Below are 19,963 nucleotides of genomic sequence, written 5' to 3' on the forward strand. Positions count from 1 at the left end.
CTGATAAACTGAACAACGATTCTAAAGTAGCAATGTGATAATTTAAATTTGGTGCAAATTATGAAAAATAAAATATAAAAGGAAGCGTCATGGCCTAGTGGAATGCTATTCAGAATTAGAATAGAATAAAAATAAATTATTTATTCAAATAAACTTTATTTTAAGCACTTTTGAATAGGTACTTATATTTTCTATCTACTGCTCATACGGAAAGCTGCCTCATCACAAGAAGAACGTGAAAGAAACTTGCGTATTGCTCTTTTAAAGAACTGTTGTAACTTTACATTTTTAAGTTGTAATGTGTGAATACAAACTACCAAATAGCACTAATTCATTACAGTCAAAATTTTAAATACACAATAAATTAGACGCACTGATCAATTTAATATCAGATTTCCATTTTGTTGACAGCGGTTCAGTTTTATACATATAGCTTGTCTTTTGTTGACAGCGGTTCAGTTCTATACATATAGCTTGTCTTTTGTTGACAGCGGTTCAGTTCGATACATGTAGCTTGTCTTTTGTTGACAGCGGTTCAGTTCTATACATATAGCTTGTATTTTGTTGACAGCGGTTCAGTTCTATACATATAACTTGTCTTTTGTTGACAGCGGTTCAGTTCTATGCATAGTTGGGTAGCTAAGCATAAAACTGAACTACCTTAGCTTGGTATATTACTTACGACTAAACGGTTTTAATAACCGTTGTAAGCATAAATTACTGAGCAATCGATTATATACTTTAATTATATGCTCAAATTGTACTTCTTAATAATATTATAAACGTGAAAGTTAGTGAGTATGTACAATATATGGATGAATGTTTGTTACTTTTTCACGAAGAAACTACTTATAATATAGTTTTTTTTATACTACTCTAACGCTGTAAGAAAGAAAGAAAAGAAAAAACTGGGACGCGAGTCACAATGTAACTTTTTTTCGGACCACTCTAATGCTGTTGGCCGTAGCTGGCCTTTACAGCTTCACCGGACGATAGGGGGCGAGTGCAGATGGCACTCCAAACCAAAGGAAGGACTTATGGAGCGGCTGAAGGACAACTCCCGCCTGACGGATACGACGATTGGCTGAGGGCGCTGGTAGGGGTTCGACTCTCGGCTCAGTCCGTCGTAATTTCGATCCCCGTCTGAATTGGAGGAGTTAAAATACTACTGAACGGATTCTGATGAAACTCTACTCTACTCTAGTAATGTAGCTTATACATCAGAATAACACAGGAATATATATATATATTTTGTTACGTTCTATCTGCTGTTGCTATTTCATTGTCAGACTCTTGGTATGGTATATTTATGTATATATTTTAATCATATTTATCTATAGATTTATACATATAGTATGTATTTGTATATATATGTTTACATGTACTTACGTTTAGTAAATATATATTATTTATGACATAGGTATTATATTTCTTATTGATTACATTTGTACCGACTACAGTTTCTCTGCACAACCTGTGGTTGACTGGTAGAAAATGCCGTAAAGCGCCACATGTATTTTGTGCATTGAAGTTATATAAATAAATAAATATAATATATGCGGCTGAAACTGTGAGCACAGCTAGTTATTATATATTATGACGAATTGATGGTAATATTTTAGGATAAATTAGGTAAAGGTTATGTTATATACGTTTGTATTGATTAAGAATTTTCAGTAATTGCCTAGGCATATTAGATATTAAAAGCGGAATAATTTTTAAAATGAGATGTAAACAAATTATTTATAAGACAGACTGACGATGTGAAATAAAAACATATATTTTTGTTGATAGAAAGTTTTATTTCTCACCTCGGCTTCGCTCGCATGCATTACGAATCTTTGAACTTTTCGGCTTGTTCTAAATCTGCACTATATATATTTATTTGTTTGCATGTATTCATTTTTTTCTATACTACTATATATAAGACTGATATATATGAGATATTATAAACGCGAAAGTTTGTAAGTATGGATGTTTGTTACTCTTTCACTCAGAAACTACTGAACGGATTTTGATGAAACTTTACACTTTTTAGCTATATTAACTTATGGATCAGAGTAACACATAGGCTACATTTTATATTGAATTTAATGCAGGTAAAACCGCGGGCACAGCTAGTTATATATATAAACCTTCCTTAAATCACTCAATCTATTGCTGAAAACTGCATTAAAATACGTGCAAAGAAAGATTACGATCGTTACATGTAATAAACGTATCGCGGCGACATGTGTTTTTCTGTTTGTATGTTAACAGTTCATGAAAAACCTTCAGAGAAATTCAAAGATATCAAATTTACATACATTTAATTTAAAAGCTGAGAAAATTAAATAATAAAAATATTAATGTCACAATAAGAATAGAATAGAAAATCATTTATTATTATTATTCAATTATTATTTATATTCAATTAATTATTATTTATATTATAAATTATTGAAACTTTTGAATATATTTTAATCTACCGCTCATTCAGAAATGTCTCAAAAATCAATAATTTATTTAAACTTTTTTTTAATATTAGAAACAACAATTTTATTAAATACGTAAATTTATTTAAATTTTATATATAGAAAAAAAGAAGAAGAATTAAAAAAACAAATTTAAAAATACCAAAAAATTATTTAATTGTAATTTTTAGTATTAAAACAACAAATTTAAAATATTAAAATTATTTAAATTTTAATATTAAAACAACAAATTTCAAATATTAAAATATGACCGACTGTGATGGGGATAGTAAAAATTACGAAAACAGTGTTACAAAAACTATGGTTGGTTTTTACAACAACAATTTCTCTAAGAACAACGACATAATGATGACATTGTTGTTAACGACAATAAAGGGTTACTTGTATTTTATACGTGAAGCAAAAACTTTGTAGCCCTTTTTACGAATACATTTTAAAATTGTGCGGATGAAATTTCGCACACTAATCCTTTATTTTTAATCGAGAGTCATTCCAGTATTTTCTCTATTCATATAATATAGGTCGCTGTTGGACTCATATGTATTATAAGGATTCAAAGTAGGATTTTTTAGTTTTTATAGAGAAGGAGTGCACAATGCAATTTTTTTTCAATCATCATTACATAGTATAAAATAAAGTCGCTGTCACTGTCTGTCCGTCCCTATGTCAGGGACAAAATCTGAAGGATATTTTGAAGCGGTATCTTTTTAGATCCTGTAATTCAAGAGGTAAAGGTTTATATAGAGATCATTGTTTATACATGAGTGAGCTACAACCACATAGGATGCTAGAATGCGTAAAAAATACATTAAACTACGGTTGGTTTTTACAACAACAATTTCTCCAAGGACAACGACATAACGGTCACATTGTTGTTAACGACAATAAAGGATTATCTGCTCGTATTTTCTACGTGAAGCATAAACTTTAAAAGAAACCGCTTTTTCGAAAATTGTTGCAGATTTAAACATGGATTGAAAGTAGGATTTTTTAGTTTATATAGCAAAGGAGTGCAGAATGCAATTTTTTTTCAATCATCATTACATAGTATAAAATAAAGTCGCTGTCGCTGTCTGTCCGTCCCTATGTATGCTTAAATCTGCAACGGTTTTTGAAGCGGTTTCTTTTAATAGATACCGTAATTCAAGAGGAAGGTTTATATGTATAATACATGTACCTGGGCGAAGCCGGGGTGGGCTAGTAATGCATAAAAAATACATTCATTGTTATCTTCTTTTTATTTTTTAAGATTTCAATTTCAAATTTTGTTAATGCAACGCCTATATGAATCTCTGTTTGCCCAATGATTGACTGGGAGAAAATGCCTCAAGGTGTTAAGTGCGCCATGTGTACTTTTATTATTTATTATCTGTGGGGTCCCAGCGCTATAAGACTTTTCAAAGAAATAACGAAAAGGTTAGTCGACATCACAGAAGACCGAAGAGCTAGCAGCTACCTCGGACAAAGAATTAGTCTAGCTATTCAAAGAGGGAACGCTGCCAGTATCTTCGGAACTTTGCCTAAAGGGACCCCTTTTAATAATATATTTTAGTTATTATATTAAATTTTTTAAGATTTTAATTTTAAGATTCTTAGTTGTACAATTAAGTGATGTAAATAAAAATTCATCACCTTTATTTATGTATTTTTGCATTAAAGTTTTAATAAATAAATCAATAAAAACATTTCCAAGACTAGCATGTATTTGACACACACGCGTATATACATACTCTTTTGTTTAATTGTTATTGCTGGTTCAAAAGTCCTTTTATAGTTTTTAGTATGGTCCACTTTCGACCATTAGTTATAATTAATACCCGGCCTCCCTAAATAATTCTTCAACGTTTCAATTAGATTTGTAACAACATTATTAGAGACTTTCAATTTATCATACAACTCCAATATCTTCTTATCGTCCCATAAATATTTATTAATATCCATATCATTTCGCATTTTCTTTAAACTCACTTCTAACGTATCAATACTAGCTATTATATATCCAATCCTGTACGCGTTGACTTCAGCGAAATCTTTCTTAATCTTCTCCAATGGGCCAATTTTAGATTTAATTTCGTTGAAATTATCCGTCAAATACGTTAATAGTTTTGTTTTTATTTCATTCGGAGCTTTATTGTACATGCTTCGCCTACTAGCATTAAGTTTAACACTCGAATCACTAACTACAGTTACATTTTCTGTTTTATTCTGCTTTCTAACGATTTCTGTTGAATTCTCATTAATGTCTCTTTTTGTTCTAACATTAGGTTCATTCATGGATTGTACAGGATTTTTTAAAACGTAATATCCATTTGTTTTATCTGAATTATATTGACACATTATATTGTCGTTAATTCTTTCCAATACATTTATTAGTATATTCATGGATGTAATTAGATCTTGGTCAAAGTGAAGCGGGAGGGTTCTATTCATTACTTTAGCCATAGGCTTTGTGATTACAGTTGGTTTTTTGTATAGTTTAGGTTTAGTTCTGTATAGGTTTTGAATCCACCCCATTATACGTCTGTTATCAACATTATGAGATCCATCTATATATTTATTTGCTTTATCATCAAGTCTTGCTAAAGTTTTTGGTTTGGAATGAATATATTTTCGTATTTGTTGACTATTTGGAATTTCATCACCTTTTTCCATAGCAGCGTCGTATTTATTACCAGTTAAATCATTGTCGTTTCCTGTATTGATTTCATCATTGTAATTAGCCATTTTGTCATCACCTCGTATGACTGTATCTTTTCGTAGATCGTCATGATCATCAAGAGATGATGGTACATGCCTTTTGTCTTGTTCAGTTGAATATGAACTGATGTCTGGTATGGTGATAATTAGAGTCATGCCTGTGAAAGAGTTAACTTGATTAACTAATGTAGTTGTGTAACTAACTTACCATTGTGTTTGAATTGTAGTTTTTTATGGATGATAATGGAATGGTGCTTTCGACTGTGCTAACGGTTTACTCTGGCGGGGCACCAGTGGAGGATAATCAGATGAGCATGAATTTATCATGATGGTTTCCAGGGGATACCGCGTGGAGGTCTACCTGGCATGGTACATTGCTAATAATGGGGTAATCAGTCTATATTACTAACAAGCCACTCTTTAAAATTTTTGTCTATCTGTCTGTCGGTCTGTTTGTTCCGGCTAACCTCTGAAATCGCTGGACCGATTATAACAAGACATTTTTTGGCAGGTTGCTGGTGTAATAGGAAGTAACTTAGGCTACTTTTATTTTAGAAAATATCTTTTATTTTAGTAAAATAAAGTTAAATTCCACGCGGACGAAGTCCGGGAACAGCTACATAGTTTAAAATAAAAGAGAACCACTAATTTCAAAAACTGCTACGTGACGTTCCTTTATCCATTATCATTCCTAAGCACTAAGGAATAATGAATCATTTTACGGCCATACAAAAATATTCTACAAACAGAAACATTCGCAAAGGGACTTGTTGTTGATGTTACAACTCAATTGATTGACATTATTTTAATTCCATTACAATTATCATGTGTGAGATCACTAATATTCGGTGTGGAAACTTGACTACCGTTACGACCTTCTCTAATGGTGATGACATTCCGACCGTTATTGATTCTACATCCATATTGCGTCGTGTTTCACCTCTGAACGAGGCATCAGAGTGTTGAATAGAGTTCGAATATAGCTTGGAAGCCTAGTGCTGACAGTTCGGTGACCAAACCGCCGGCACCACTGAATATTTGTGACCATACTCATGCTAATTGTATCAGAATTAAACAAAATAATATAAATCCAGTTTGTATCAGAATTAAACAAAATAATATCGAGTAGTGAAATGGACTTCCGCTAAATAACACCTAATTCGATTAAATAGTTGTTGTTGCTGAACTGTTTGCCAAAAACAGACTTAATAATTATGTGTTACATTGTTTGTCCCCGATGGACTCCAACTACTGAACCGATTGCAAATTTGATTTGAACATTGTGTGCAATTTGATCCAACTTGAAAGGTATATAGCTTACATCTCAATTTATAGTCGCAATATTATTTTATTCAAGAACCTTAGACACAGCAACGCGTGGCCGGATCTGCTAGTGTCTGATAAAATATTGTAAAATAGTTGATCTAAAATTGAAGATTTTATAAATGATAAGCATGTTTTTACATAAAATATCTAACTTAAAATTCATAGCGCTGACAATGTTATCTGATTGAACAAATCTGATTTTCGCATGCTTAATTCTTGTTAACATAAATCTACTGAAAACAACATCTACACGCAAGTTTCTTGCTCATTCTTCTTGTTATAAGTCTGCGTTCCGAATGAGTGGTAGCATAAAAAATGAGACTAATCCGAAGTGCTTATATTAAGCTTATTTGAATAAACATTAATCTATTTCTACTAAGTATCAAGTATCTAAAAATTATTTAATAATCTTTAAAATACTTACATAATAATGAAATATTCAACATCATTAAAACTTATATAAATTTACCAACTGTACAACTCGAACTAACGAAATTATTCGTTTTCCTAATAATACTTTTTAACATGACGTTGTTCAATTATGAATTACACAGACTCCGAATAATCGGACAATGTAGCGGTAATGAAGCGATGGCCTCGATGGTTTAGCGGTTTAGCACACCGCCTCACTACCCATGGTCGCAGGTTCGATTACCGCAAACATTTATATGATACAATGAGGAGTATGATGTTGTTTTCTATGTATATAGTCTCAAAGGCACTCTGTACTGCGGGATATAATATAAATAATGAAATTAATAATTAAACAAAGAAAACATCAGTCTGTTGTTAGTAATGAAACACTGTCAGAGGCTTAGTATGACGTCTATATTGATTTTATTTAAGATATACTTCAATAGCCTTGGTTTTCCTTTAATAAATAAATAAAATAAATAATAGTAAAAAAAATTAACAATAATAAATTTATAGTATAATATGAATGTAACAAAAAAATGTATTGAAAAGTATAGCAAATATATATAAATGTTTGTATTTTAAGAGAGAACAATAAAGAAGTTTCATTTAATTTAATTTCATATTTATATCAGTTGTTTGGCGCTGTGTTAATTGTACAGGATTGCTATTATTATACAAATATACATTGTATATTGTATCTTGTGTTATGAAAATATTTAATATTTTACATGTAGGTAATAATACTTTAATATAATAAATATACTTTAATTTATACTAGAAAACAAAATATACTTTCCGAAAGCATTTTAAAGAACATTTGCTACAAGTTCAAAAAAATAATTGATAATAACGATAAAGGATTCACTAAAGGCGCGTAGGTGCGACATTTTCCTTGGCTGAAACTATTTATATTTATATTATCTTCTATATATATAAAATTGAGTTGCTGTTTGTTAGTCTCGCTAAATCTCGAACGACTGAACCGATTCGGCTAATTTCAGTCTCGAAATATTCGTGGAAGTCCAGGAAAGGTTTAAACGGTGATAAAATATAAATAAATTGCATGTAAAATAGTAAAAACAACAATTTTATTTTCCCATACAAACTGCTGACACCTGTCAAACAGGGTGCGTTCAGAAATGTATCGCGTAACTAAACTTCAAAAAGCCTTTTATAAGGCTCAACGGAGTTCGCAGGTCAGCTAGTCATTACTAGCTAGTATAAAATAAAGTCGCTGTCGCTGTCTGTCCGTCCCTATGTATGCTAAAATCTTTAAAACTACGCAACGGATTTTGAAGCGGTTATTACAATAGAAGAGGAAGGTATATATATATATAATACATGTACAGTATAATACATTTTGAAACGGTTTTTTTTAAATAGATGGAGTGATTCAAGAGGATGGTTAATATATATAATATATGTACACCCGTGCGAAGCCGGGGTGGGTTACTAGTATATGATAAAAACAATTATAAGTGCTGCAAAATATTTAATTAAAAATAAATACATTTTCTCTAATCCCATATTCGCGCCATAATGTCGTCTTTCAGTGATCTTGAGATCTGTAAAATTAATACGAAAATCACTACATAGTATAAAATAAAAATAAAGTCGCTGTCGCTGTCTGTCCGTCTCTATGTATTCTTAAATCTTTACAACTACGCAACGGATTTTGAAGCGGTTTTTTTTAAATATATACAGTGATTCAAGAGGAAGCTTTATATGTGTAATACATGCATACATATGCAAAGCCGGGCCGAGTAGCTAGTATATGCATAAATAAAACCATTGTTTCACAAAATTTTGTGTTAAAAACCTTTAATAAAAAGAAATTAAAATAGTTTCAATTTAACTACGTTGATTATTAAAAAAAAACCGTCTACTCAGGGGTCGCGAAATTGTTTTTCAAAAAAGATTGGGGTCACAAATGAACCACTAAACTGCTAGACCAGTGGTGCGCAACCTGTCTTAGGTTGCGCACCACTGGTCTAGTAGTTTAGTTTTACCACAGATAATATAATATTACATAGTTTTACAGTCCACTTGGGCAAAATTCTTACCTTATCCAGTTTATGACTTGGAACTATTAGTGCTGCCGCGAGTTGTCGTATCTGAAGTGATGTCAGCAGCTATGGTGTCATGTTTCGGTGAAGTCTGGACGGGACTTGACGTAATACCCCCAAACCTTTGTTTAACTGGTGGAGCTTCAGATGGGCCTTCGCCACCCCCCGCGTCTCCAGGAACTGCATCTGGATTTGACTCTGGGTAAGAAATTTAAGAAAAGATAAATATAGTGATCTAGAGGTGGATAATATAGAGGAGTCTAAAAGTAAACTATATAAGAGTCTAATGTTAGACAAAATAAGAGTTTAATGTTAGACAACATAGAGGAGTTTAAAGATAGACAATATAGGGAAGTCTAAAGGTAGACAATATAGAGGAGGCTAAAGGTAGACTATGTAGAGGAGTCTAAAGATAGAAATTGTAAGAGAGTCTAAAAGTAGAAAATATATTTGAGTCTACGCCCAGTTCAGTCCATAGATTCAGTTGAAAAGAAGAAAGCAAGAAGTTCAGGCACTCAGTTGTTTCTTGCCAATTCTTTTTAATACAGTTGTATTCCTATTTTTTTTAAAAGTAGTTAACATTATTTATTTAGAATGTGTAACAATAAATGAAAATCCCGTGCGAAATCAAAAATATTGCGGATCAGTTTTGGTTATTTTATTCAAATAATCGTTTAGTAAGTATGTTAGACAATATAGGGGAAGCTTAAGGTAGACAATATAGAGGAGTCTAATGGTAGACTATATAAGAGAGTCTAATGTTAGACAATATAGGGGAGTCTAATGGTAGACTACATATATAAGAGAGTCTAATGTTAGACTCTATAAGAGAGTCTAATATTAGACAATTTAGGGGAGTCTAATGGTAGACTATATAACAGAGTCTAATGTTAGACAATATAGGGGAGTCTAATGGTAGACTACATATATAAGAGAGTCTAATGTTAGACTCTATAAGAGAGTCTAATATTAGACAATTTAGGGGAGTCTAATGGTAGACTATATAACAGAGTCTAATGTTAGACAATATAGGAGAGTCTAAAGACTAAAGTTTTCTTGCTATACATACCAGATGCAGCCTGTGAAGTTGTCTCAGCGCCTGTGACGGTATATTCAATTGCTGCCGGTGTGGTATCGGTGTTCGAATCCTGTCCCCCATCCTCTACCTGGCCGCTCTGTATTGACGCGTCCCTAACAAAATTAAATGGTTATTAACTACATGTAAATGCGTGTAATGAAAATTGAATTATGAATATTTGTAGTCACAGTTTTTAATACTCAAAGTCAAGAAATCGATTAGCGCCCTTGCTGGTCGAGCAGTTTAGCTCCAGCGTTTATTTCCGATGGTTGCGGGTTTGATTGTTCGCACGGTGCAAACTTTGGTATTCATGAACATTTGTATCGGTAAAATTATCTACGTATTTGTATCAGTTGTCTAGTACCGATAACAAAAGCTTTAGCTGGCTTAACTTGGGTCTAGATGGCGCTGTGTGATTTGTCCTGAGATTATTATAACAGTCATGACTATGTGTATCAGACTTACTTTATTTCCATAAGAGTTTTGGTTACTGTATCCCCTCTCAAGTTGAACACAGCTTGGTAGACCCCCTCGAATGTGTCGACATACTCTGTTATACGAATCGTAATTGCGGATGGTGTCGCCTGCAAATGTAATTAGGTTTTACTAAATCATCAAATTAAAATTCAAAAATCATTTATTCATGTAGGACATTTTAGCCGCTTATGAACGTCAAGTTTTACATTATAATTTTTTTCCCTACCGTCCAGTTCGGTATATAGATCCAATTGAGAAGAACTGGCAAGAAACTCAATTGAATTACTTTTTTTTTTTAAATCCAGTTTATTTACAATGCATTTATATAGGTGTCTATGTCTAACATTAAATGAAAATCACGAACATGAAAACTATTGCCATGCACGCTCGTCATTCAAGTAATCGTTTAGTGAGTAATAGGCCTTTGCTCAGTAAATATGATTTAACAGATGTTTTGAATTTATTTAAGGGTAATTCCAACATATCATTTGGTATCTTATTGTAAATTTTTATACCTATTCCCATAAAAGACCTATTAACTTTTTCTAAACGATACTTGGGGACAGCAAGTTTGTCTTTAAATCTAGTTTTAATATTATGAATATTGCTGTTTTTTGGAAATAAGTCAAGATTTTTATGAACATATAGGATATTTGAATATATAAATTGAGAAGCAACGGTGAGAATATTTGCCTCTTTGAATTTCTCTCTTAATGAGTCACGACTCTTCATACAGTAGATCGCTCGAATGGCACTTTTTTGTAACATGAATATATTTTTAATATCTGCCGCTTTTCCCCATCTAGTCAAATATAATCATATCAAGTAAGTTAAATAATCTAATCAAGTTAGTAATTCGTTTTCTAGTAGTTGCGCAAGGTTTTTGTGTAATGTAATGTATTAGTGATAAACGACTTAAAAGAATATATGGATATAATCTATGGCGACTCCGGACCCATAGAGCATTGAGTGTGTACTAAAAATAGATTTAAGACAAGTTACGAAATAAACGGTTTGTCTAGAGATAACTGAGGAGTTTAAATTAAATTAATTAATACAAAACTACACAGTTTTACAACAAACTACCAGTCTGTTCTAAATCTGCCTGAAAACAGATTCAAATCATTGTATATAAAAATTACGTGTCACGTTGTTTGTCCGCGATAGACTACTGAACCGATTGCAAATTTGATTTGTACATTGTAAGTAAGCTAACCTATCTTTCAACTTGGAGAAGAAAAGTTCAAAAATTTCAAGTGAAAACTTGAAATTTTTGAACTTTCTGAACTTTTGAACTCTCTCTGTAAAAATGGTTTTTAGAAAATTGAAGAGCTTGTAAATAGAATCTGCGTTCCGAATGAGTGGTAAAATAAACAAATATGACTCTTCAAAAGTGCTTGTAATAAGTTTATTTGAATAAATATTATTTAAATTTCTATTTCTATTTCATTAATCAGTTAATCAATAGAATAGAATGGAATAGAAAATTGTTAATTTAAATAAACATTTTTTATTTATTTATTTATCACAGGTAGGTTGTGTGAAGGTAGGTTGTTTATTGAAATATTTTTTTATACATTTATTAAAGGATTATTTTTAAATTACTTGCCAATGGCCATACTGCAGAACAGTTTGTTGGCAAGATATAGCTCATTTAAGCATTTTTATATAGTAACTTTATTCTACCATTCATTACCACGTCTCATCACAAGAAGAATGAGCAAGAAACTTGTGTGTTGACCTTTTTAAATAATCGTTGTAACGAGAGGGGGAACGTGAGGGGGAGAGGGAGACCAGGGCACAGCTACATCAAGCAACTTAAGGACAGAATTGGAGTCGTGTCGTATCAACAATTAAAGAGCATTGTGTATTGCTCTTTTTAAATAATCGTAACTTTTTCAAATTGAAATGTGTGAATACAAACTAACACTGTCGGAGCTACTAAGGTTTTAGCATTAATAATATCTTATGTGATTTTAGCGTGTAGGGTTGAAAACTTGTCGATGGAGAGGGGTGCGATAGCCATATAAGCTTCTGTCTACACCCTCTAAATCTCTTCTGTTCTTCTTCTGTTTCTTGTGGTATCTTGGGTGCGTTTTTAACTTACCACGTAGAATGCAATTGGGCCTGATCCTGATCTTCTGGACATAGAGAGATCCAATGGTATACCGTTCACGGTGACCTGAAAAATATAATTTTTGGTGTTATGAAATCTTTGCTCTGAGATAAAAATTATTGATAATGGGAATTTTTATTGTCTTATGAAATAGAAATAGAAATAATATTTATTCAAATAAACTCAATACAAGCACTTTTGAATAGTCATATTTATGGTTCATTCGGAATGCAGACTCATCACGAGAAGAAAGAGCAAGAAACTTTTGTGTTGCTCTTTTGAATAGATGTTTTTTTATATAAATATGAAAAAAATATGTACCTAATAATGTAAAATAGACGAGGAAAAATGTTAGGACACTTGGCACTATGAGTTTATGAAAGATATTATTGAGGGCAAGATAGAAGGAAAAAGGGCGAGAGGAAGACCAAGGCACAGCTACATCAAGCAAATTAAAGACAAAATTGGAGTTGTGTCGTATCAAAGTTTAAAGAGTATGATAGAAGATCGTGAGCAAGAGCTCCACGGACAAGCTCTTAAATTCGGACTACTCCAATGCTGTTGGTCCGCAGCTGACCTTTGCAGCTTCACCGGACGATAGGGGGCGAGTGCAGATGGCACTCCAAACCAAAGGAAGGACTTATGGAGCGGCTGAAGGACAACTCCCGCCTGACGGATACGACTTTAGTCTGAGAGCACCGCTAGGAGCTCGAACCTCGACTCAGGCGGCGTAATTTTGATACCCGTTTGATTGGGCGATTTTAGTGAGGGCACCGCTAGGGGTTCGGACCTCGGCTCGGGCTGTCGTAATTTCGATAACCGTTTAAATTAGACGGGGGATTGATCGGAGGGGGCTATTTTACAAAAATAACCATTGGAATACACAAATATTTTTTTTTATTTATAACTCTTTATTGCACCTTAAAAAAATACAAAAAAAAACTATATTCATAGTATACACAAAGGTAGGCTATGTACAAATTGCGGTCTAATCGCTAAAGAGATTTCTTTCAGACAACCTTTGGGTGTTTCTTTTTATGAAAACGATGTATTTAAGTGTTTAAATTGAGATTCTTTGTATGAACTTGTTCTCTATATTAAGATGAAGATCTCACCTTCTCGACTGAACAGTCTGTAGTGCAGCTAACTTGAAACTCTTTCTCAAACGGTTCTCCTAGTTGGGGAGCATTTATGACGCCCACATCATTCACCGTCACATCTGAGTTTAAAGAAAAATAGCACATATGAAAAGCTAATTAAGTTTTAATTTAGAAAAGCATATATTAGACCTAGCAGTTTAGTATACTTCTTTACTTCTAATGATAGCGTGTTCGATTCCTTGCGCGGTACAAACATTTGTATTCATGAGTATGATTGTATCGGTCTGAAAGTTTTCTACGCATATTAGGTAGTAGCTACTCACCCCGGCTTCACCCGTGTGTACATGTATACCATATAAACCTTTCTCTAGAAACACTCTATATATTAAAAAACCGCATAAAATCCGTTGCGTAGTTTTAAAGATTTATAGGGACGGACAGACAGCGACAGCGACTTTGTTTTATACTATGTAATGATGTATTTATAAAAAAAATGAATTCTTCAGATTGTATTTATTAGAGTATGATTGTTGGTACTGACACGTGTGTTTTCTAAGTATATTATGTATTAAAAAATGTGTCTAGTCTTGATAATTCAAGCTCTGCCTAGGTTGGGACTAGATGGCGCTGTGTGAATTGTCCAGTGATATATTTCATATTCAATTTATATATACTTTAATATGCTTACATAAGCTTATATATAACTATATAAAATTCTCGTGTCACAATGTTAGTTACCATACTCCTCCGAAACGGCATGATCGATTTTTTTTATAAAATGCATATTCAGAATATCAGTCCGAGAATCGGCTATTATCTATTTTTTATACCCCTAAATGAAAGTTTACCCTTAACATTTTTTTTATTGTTTGGACAATTTTATTTTTTAATAATGTGACATTAAAATACATACAACCCTAAATTGTCACCCTACTATCACCAACCCCTATTTCTTAACAGCGATTTTAATTTATATGGCAAAACAACGTTTGGGAGGTTAGTTACTTATAATATAAGTAGTATATATAGTTAGTTATAAAATTATATATTTACCTGGAGCTGAAATTTGAAAAAAAAACATTATTTATATACTATACTTTTAAACTTTCGGATCTAGTACACAATATTAATAAATAATAATGGCTAAGGCCCGCGTGTATGAATGTATAACCCCTGTAAAACGGAAATATATAAATTATATATATAATAATAATTCGAGAAAACATACATTATGAAAAAAAATTAATAATATAGTTTTTATTAATATTATAAACGTCTTTTTACTTATAAATTTATTTTACTTTTACTTATTAATATAATATTCTGTGTTTACGATGTGCTTATAAACTTACAAATTATATTATTACTATATATTTTACTCTTATTAATATTATAACGCGAAAGTTTGTAAATATGGATGTTTGTTACTCTTTCACGCAAAAACTACTAAACGGATTTTGATGAAACTTTACAGTAATATAGCTTATGCATCAGAATAAGATATAAGCTATATATTATATTGAAATTTAACGTTATTTTATATCGAAACCGCGGGCACAGCAAACATAGTTAATAGTTCACCGGGTCTTAACACGAATAGTTTTATGGTAAATAATTTAACCTAAACCTACACTAGCCGTGACCACAATCTTTATCGTTTCGCAAAATTCATTATTCCAATTAAATTTTGAATAGTATTTTGTTTAGCTTTATTCAGTCTATATGTTGACTAAATATTTATATTGAAGGGCTCGGTGGTGTAACGGATTAGCACACCGCTTTATTAAAGTGGTAACGGGTTCGATTCCTCGCACGGTACAAACATTATATTCATGAGTATGATAGTCTGTATTAATCACGGTGATTTCTATATATTATTATCTAATATATATATCAATTGTCTAGCACCCTCAAAACAAGCTCTGCTTAGCTTAGGACTAGATGGCGCTGTGTGAATTGTCCTGGTATATGTGATAGTTTCATTCTTAAACCTCCAACTGTGTTTGCATAAAATCTTAACATACAGACAAAATTACGTCTCGTCAAGATTTTCCTGTTCTATCTAAACCTTATCTAGGTTTAGAACTAGCGAATTTGCCAAGTTTATTTTAAAAAAATAATCAAAACCATATATAAGTTTGTACTTACAAGCATCTGTAAAAAACGTAAATAATATAAACACGTTTTTTTAATTATCACTATCCCTACCGTCCAGTTCGGACAGCTACTTCACTTGAGAAAAACTGGCAACATTTTCAAAAACTAATGCATTATACGTATATTTACATATAGCCAGAATTTTTCAGAGGGGGAGGCAGTTGCGTTTCCATACGCCTCCCCGCCTTACAGTACGCAACCCCTCCGATCGACCCTCAGTCCAATTCCAACGGTGATCGGAATTACGACGGCCTGAGCAAAGGTTCGAGCTCCATGTGGTGCCTTCAGACTAGAGTTGTGTCCCCTATACTCGTGAACGGGTGCTGCTTGTAGGGACTGGTCTGCTCTAATCACTATGACTGATTTCCTCTTATTAATTGTTTAACCAATTGGTTATATATTCAATATTGTTTTCAATTTGAGTATTTAATTGAATTAGTACTAATTGCTGGTTTGTATTCACACACTTAAACTTAAAAATGTAAATGTAATAATAAAATTATTTAAAAGAGTAACACGCAAGTTTCTTGCTCGTTCTTCTTGTGATGAGAGAGCTTTTCGAATGAACGGTAGATTAAAAAAATGTAATGACTATTCAAAAGTGCTTCAATGTAAGTTTATTTGAATAAATGATTTTCTATTCTATTCTATTCCTCAGGCCGGAGTTGGCCTTCAGCCGCTCATAAGTCGACTACATATGAACCAGGAGTAACCTGACCTTGAAGGTAACAACTATAGTCGAGTCACAAAGCAAGTTTCAGGCCGTTTGTAATCTGGGTCCCCACCAAAATGCTGCTGTCACCTTCATGACCATCCACTGCCCGAAGACAGTAGTCTCCTTCATGAAGTAGCGCTACCGTGGCAGATTGCCGTCGTCAGTACCATGACCATAGAGACCATTTATATTTATTTAAATTATTAGATACTAGCTCGTGCGAAACCGGGGCGTTTTTTATACCTTTGTTACAAGCTCATACATATATATGAACTAGCTATTCGACCCGGCTTCGGCTGGGTGTACATGTATTATATATATAAACCTTCCTCTTGTATCACTATCTATTAAAAAAATGCCGCTTCAAAATTCGTTGCGTAGTTTTAAAGATTTAAGCATACATAGGGACAGACAGTGACAGCGTCTTTATGTAATGATTACATATGTAAATTAATCTGTAATATAATTGTGGTCCATTATAAGTCTAAAGAAATAAATAAAACTTATATAATTGCGGAAAGATATACAATGCTATAAGATCCTATTTACACACCGGTGACCCTGGTCCCTTCAAACGGCCCATAAACCCCAGCGGTGCCCTCAGACTGGCGTCGTATCCGTCAGGCGGGAGTTGTCCTTCAGCCGCTCCATAAGTCCTTTGGTTTGGAGTGTCATCTGCACTCGCCCCTATCGTCCGGTGAAGCTGTAAAGTCCAGCGGCCAACAGCATTAGAGTAGTCCGAAAAAAGACTTTATTATTACTATATTAATGATTCATATACTTTGTTTTTAGACCTTTATAGTAACGATTCAAGTATTTTGAAAGTGGCACCGGTGTCAGAGAGGTTGAAGAGTAATCGTCTATCATGGTATAGACATGTAATGCGTAGGAACGAGAATAATATTTTAAGAAAGGTCTTAGGTACATATGAATGTGGATGGTTATAAGGGCAGAGGAAGGCCGAAAAAGAGATGGATGGACTGTGTGAAAGATGATATGGTAAGAAAGGAAGTAAATAACGAGATGACTGCGAACAGGGATGAATGGAAGAGAAAAACATATTACGCCGACCCCAAATAAATGGGATAAGAAAGAAGCAGATGATATGAGTAACGATTCAAGTATTTTGTTTGTGGATGGTTATAAGGGCAGAGGAAGGCCGAAAAAGAGATGGATGGACTGTGTGAAAGATGATATGGTAAGAAAGGAAGTAAATAACGAGATGACTGCGAACAGGGATGAATGGAAGAGAAAAACATATTACGCCGACCCTAAATAAATGGGATAAGAAAGAAGCAGATGATATGAGTAACGATTCAAGTATTTTGTTTGTTTTTCACTTACTATCAATAACGGCGATGACTTTTCTGTAAACCTTGTTTGCTGTATTGAATATTCCAATATACACACAACTGTAAGCGTCTTCGAAGCTGAATAAAAAATATTTATTTATGCTCTAGCAGCTAGGTGGAGCGACGACATCCGTAGGGTTGCGAGTTACTGGATGAGAGGGCTGGAGACCGTGCCCAGTGGCGTGCCTTGGGAGAGGCTTATGTCCAGCAGTGGACTGCAGTGGGCGGGCTGACGATGATATACTTTAACTAGCTACTCGCCCCGCAAGGGTGTACATGTATTATATATATAAACCTTCCTCTTGAATCACTATCTATTAAAAAAGCGGCTTCAAAATCCGTTGCGTAGTTTAAGATTTAAGCATACATAGGGACAGATAGGGAGAGCGACTTTGTTTTATAAATATACTACAAAGTACTTTATTGACTGAAAAAATTAAGTTAGAAAATAAAATTTCTTAATGATGATCATGTCAAAATCCCTTCAGTAGTTTTTGCGTGAAAGAGTAACAAACATTCATCCATCCATACTCACAAACTTATGCATTTAACTAATATACTAGGGAGATAGGAGAGGAGAAAAAAATTTAATTAAATATCAAATAAGTGATCACTACAATCAGTATTTTTTTATTGAGGGTTTTGGGCCATTGTCAGGTTCTTGGACCTGTAGCACTGCGACCTACATAGATCTATTGTGCTCGCCCTTTTTCAGAGTTCGCTACCTAGACCCGTCAGGGACAAGAACTGAAGGATATTCTTAGGAGCGATGGTTTTTATCTCCTCAGGATATAGTGTATACCTTCCAAATAGTTTTCCTTCATGCATGAGTGGTACAACCACAGGATGTGTAGTGGCGTTTGCTTTTGTTTGGCAGAATTTGCAACCCCTAATTTTGCCATATATCGATTTTATTTAAGATACTTAAATAGCCTTGGTTTTCCTGTAATAAATAAATAATTTTGCTATGTGTTTTAATACAATCAGTATAGATACTTGGGGAAGTTCAGGCTGATCATCTTCATGCTGGCTGCGTGTGAGACCCTGCCAGCTGGCAGCACGCTCTCTCCCCCACACATGATGTCAGTGAGTTCACAATCTTCGCATTGGTAGTTGATGCTCTTGTCGAAGTGCTCGCCGTAACCGACAGAGCTCTTCATTTGAGGAACTTGTAGCACTAGTGAAATAGAATAGAAAATAATTTTATTTAAATTAACTTAATTAAATTAAAGAGCATGATGGAAGATCGCGGAAAGTGCCAAGAGCTCCACCGACAAGAGCGTAATGAATGAAACTTAATTTAAGTACTTTTGAATAGTCATAACAAAATTATTTTTTTAATCTACCACTCATTCGGAAAGCTGTCTCCTCACAAGAAGAATAATAAAAAAAACTTGCGTGTTGCTCTTTTAAATAATCGTTGTGACTTTACATTTTTAAGTCGAAACGTGTGAATACAAACTACCAACTAGCACTAATTTATTTGGGTCAAATATAAATATACAATAAGATTAAATCAATTGTAGTGATCAGACAGGTCTCCACAAGCAGCACGAGTATGCCGTATGAGGCAGCCAGGGAGCCCAATGACCCGGCCCACCACGCCGCCACATGTCTAGACATTTTAGTGAGCATGACCACTCAATCCACGCGACCACGTCACAGCTACTAAAAATTGAGGGAAGGGAATTGCAGAGCTTGTGTTATGGGTACTAGACAACTGATATAGTAATAATATAACCTGGACAATTAACACAGCGCCATGTAGTCCCAAGTAAAGCAGAGCTTGTGTTATGGGTACTAGACAACTGATATAGTACAATTCACACATATTTAAATACAGCTTTTTTTTAGACATACACAATTCACACACCCAGATTAATACAAATAATATCATACTCACACAATGTAAAAAAAAACTGTACTAGACAACTGATATAATGGACAATTCACACAGATTACCATAAACTTATACTTGAGATATAAAT

The 19,963-nt window shown here is 33.3% G+C and overlaps 1 protein-coding gene across 1 annotated transcript in view; it reads right to left on the reverse strand.

Annotated features, from left to right (window-relative positions):
* Nucleotides 1–9,999: 9,999 nt before the first annotated feature.
* Nucleotides 10,000–19,963, reverse strand: part of LOC131845266 (uncharacterized) — a 30,534-nt gene continuing 20,570 nt past the window's right edge. Inside the window, exons 9-14 of the mRNA XM_059194306.1 lie at nt 18,972–19,152; nt 17,968–18,053; nt 13,767–13,870; nt 12,643–12,717; nt 10,524–10,642; nt 10,000–10,171 (exon numbers count right to left, since the gene is read on the reverse strand). Coding sequence (XP_059050289.1) covers nt 10,000–10,171; nt 10,524–10,642; nt 12,643–12,717; nt 13,767–13,870; nt 17,968–18,053; nt 18,972–19,152 — 737 coding nt within the window. The remainder of the gene's footprint in view (nt 10,172–10,523; nt 10,643–12,642; nt 12,718–13,766; nt 13,871–17,967; nt 18,054–18,971; nt 19,153–19,963) is intronic.

The sequence above is a fragment of the Achroia grisella genome, unplaced genomic scaffold (genome assembly GCF_030625045.1).
Source record: "Achroia grisella isolate CSIRO2021 unplaced genomic scaffold, CSIRO_AGI_Agris_v1 utg461, whole genome shotgun sequence".
Lineage (NCBI taxonomy): Eukaryota > Metazoa > Arthropoda > Insecta > Lepidoptera > Pyralidae > Achroia > Achroia grisella.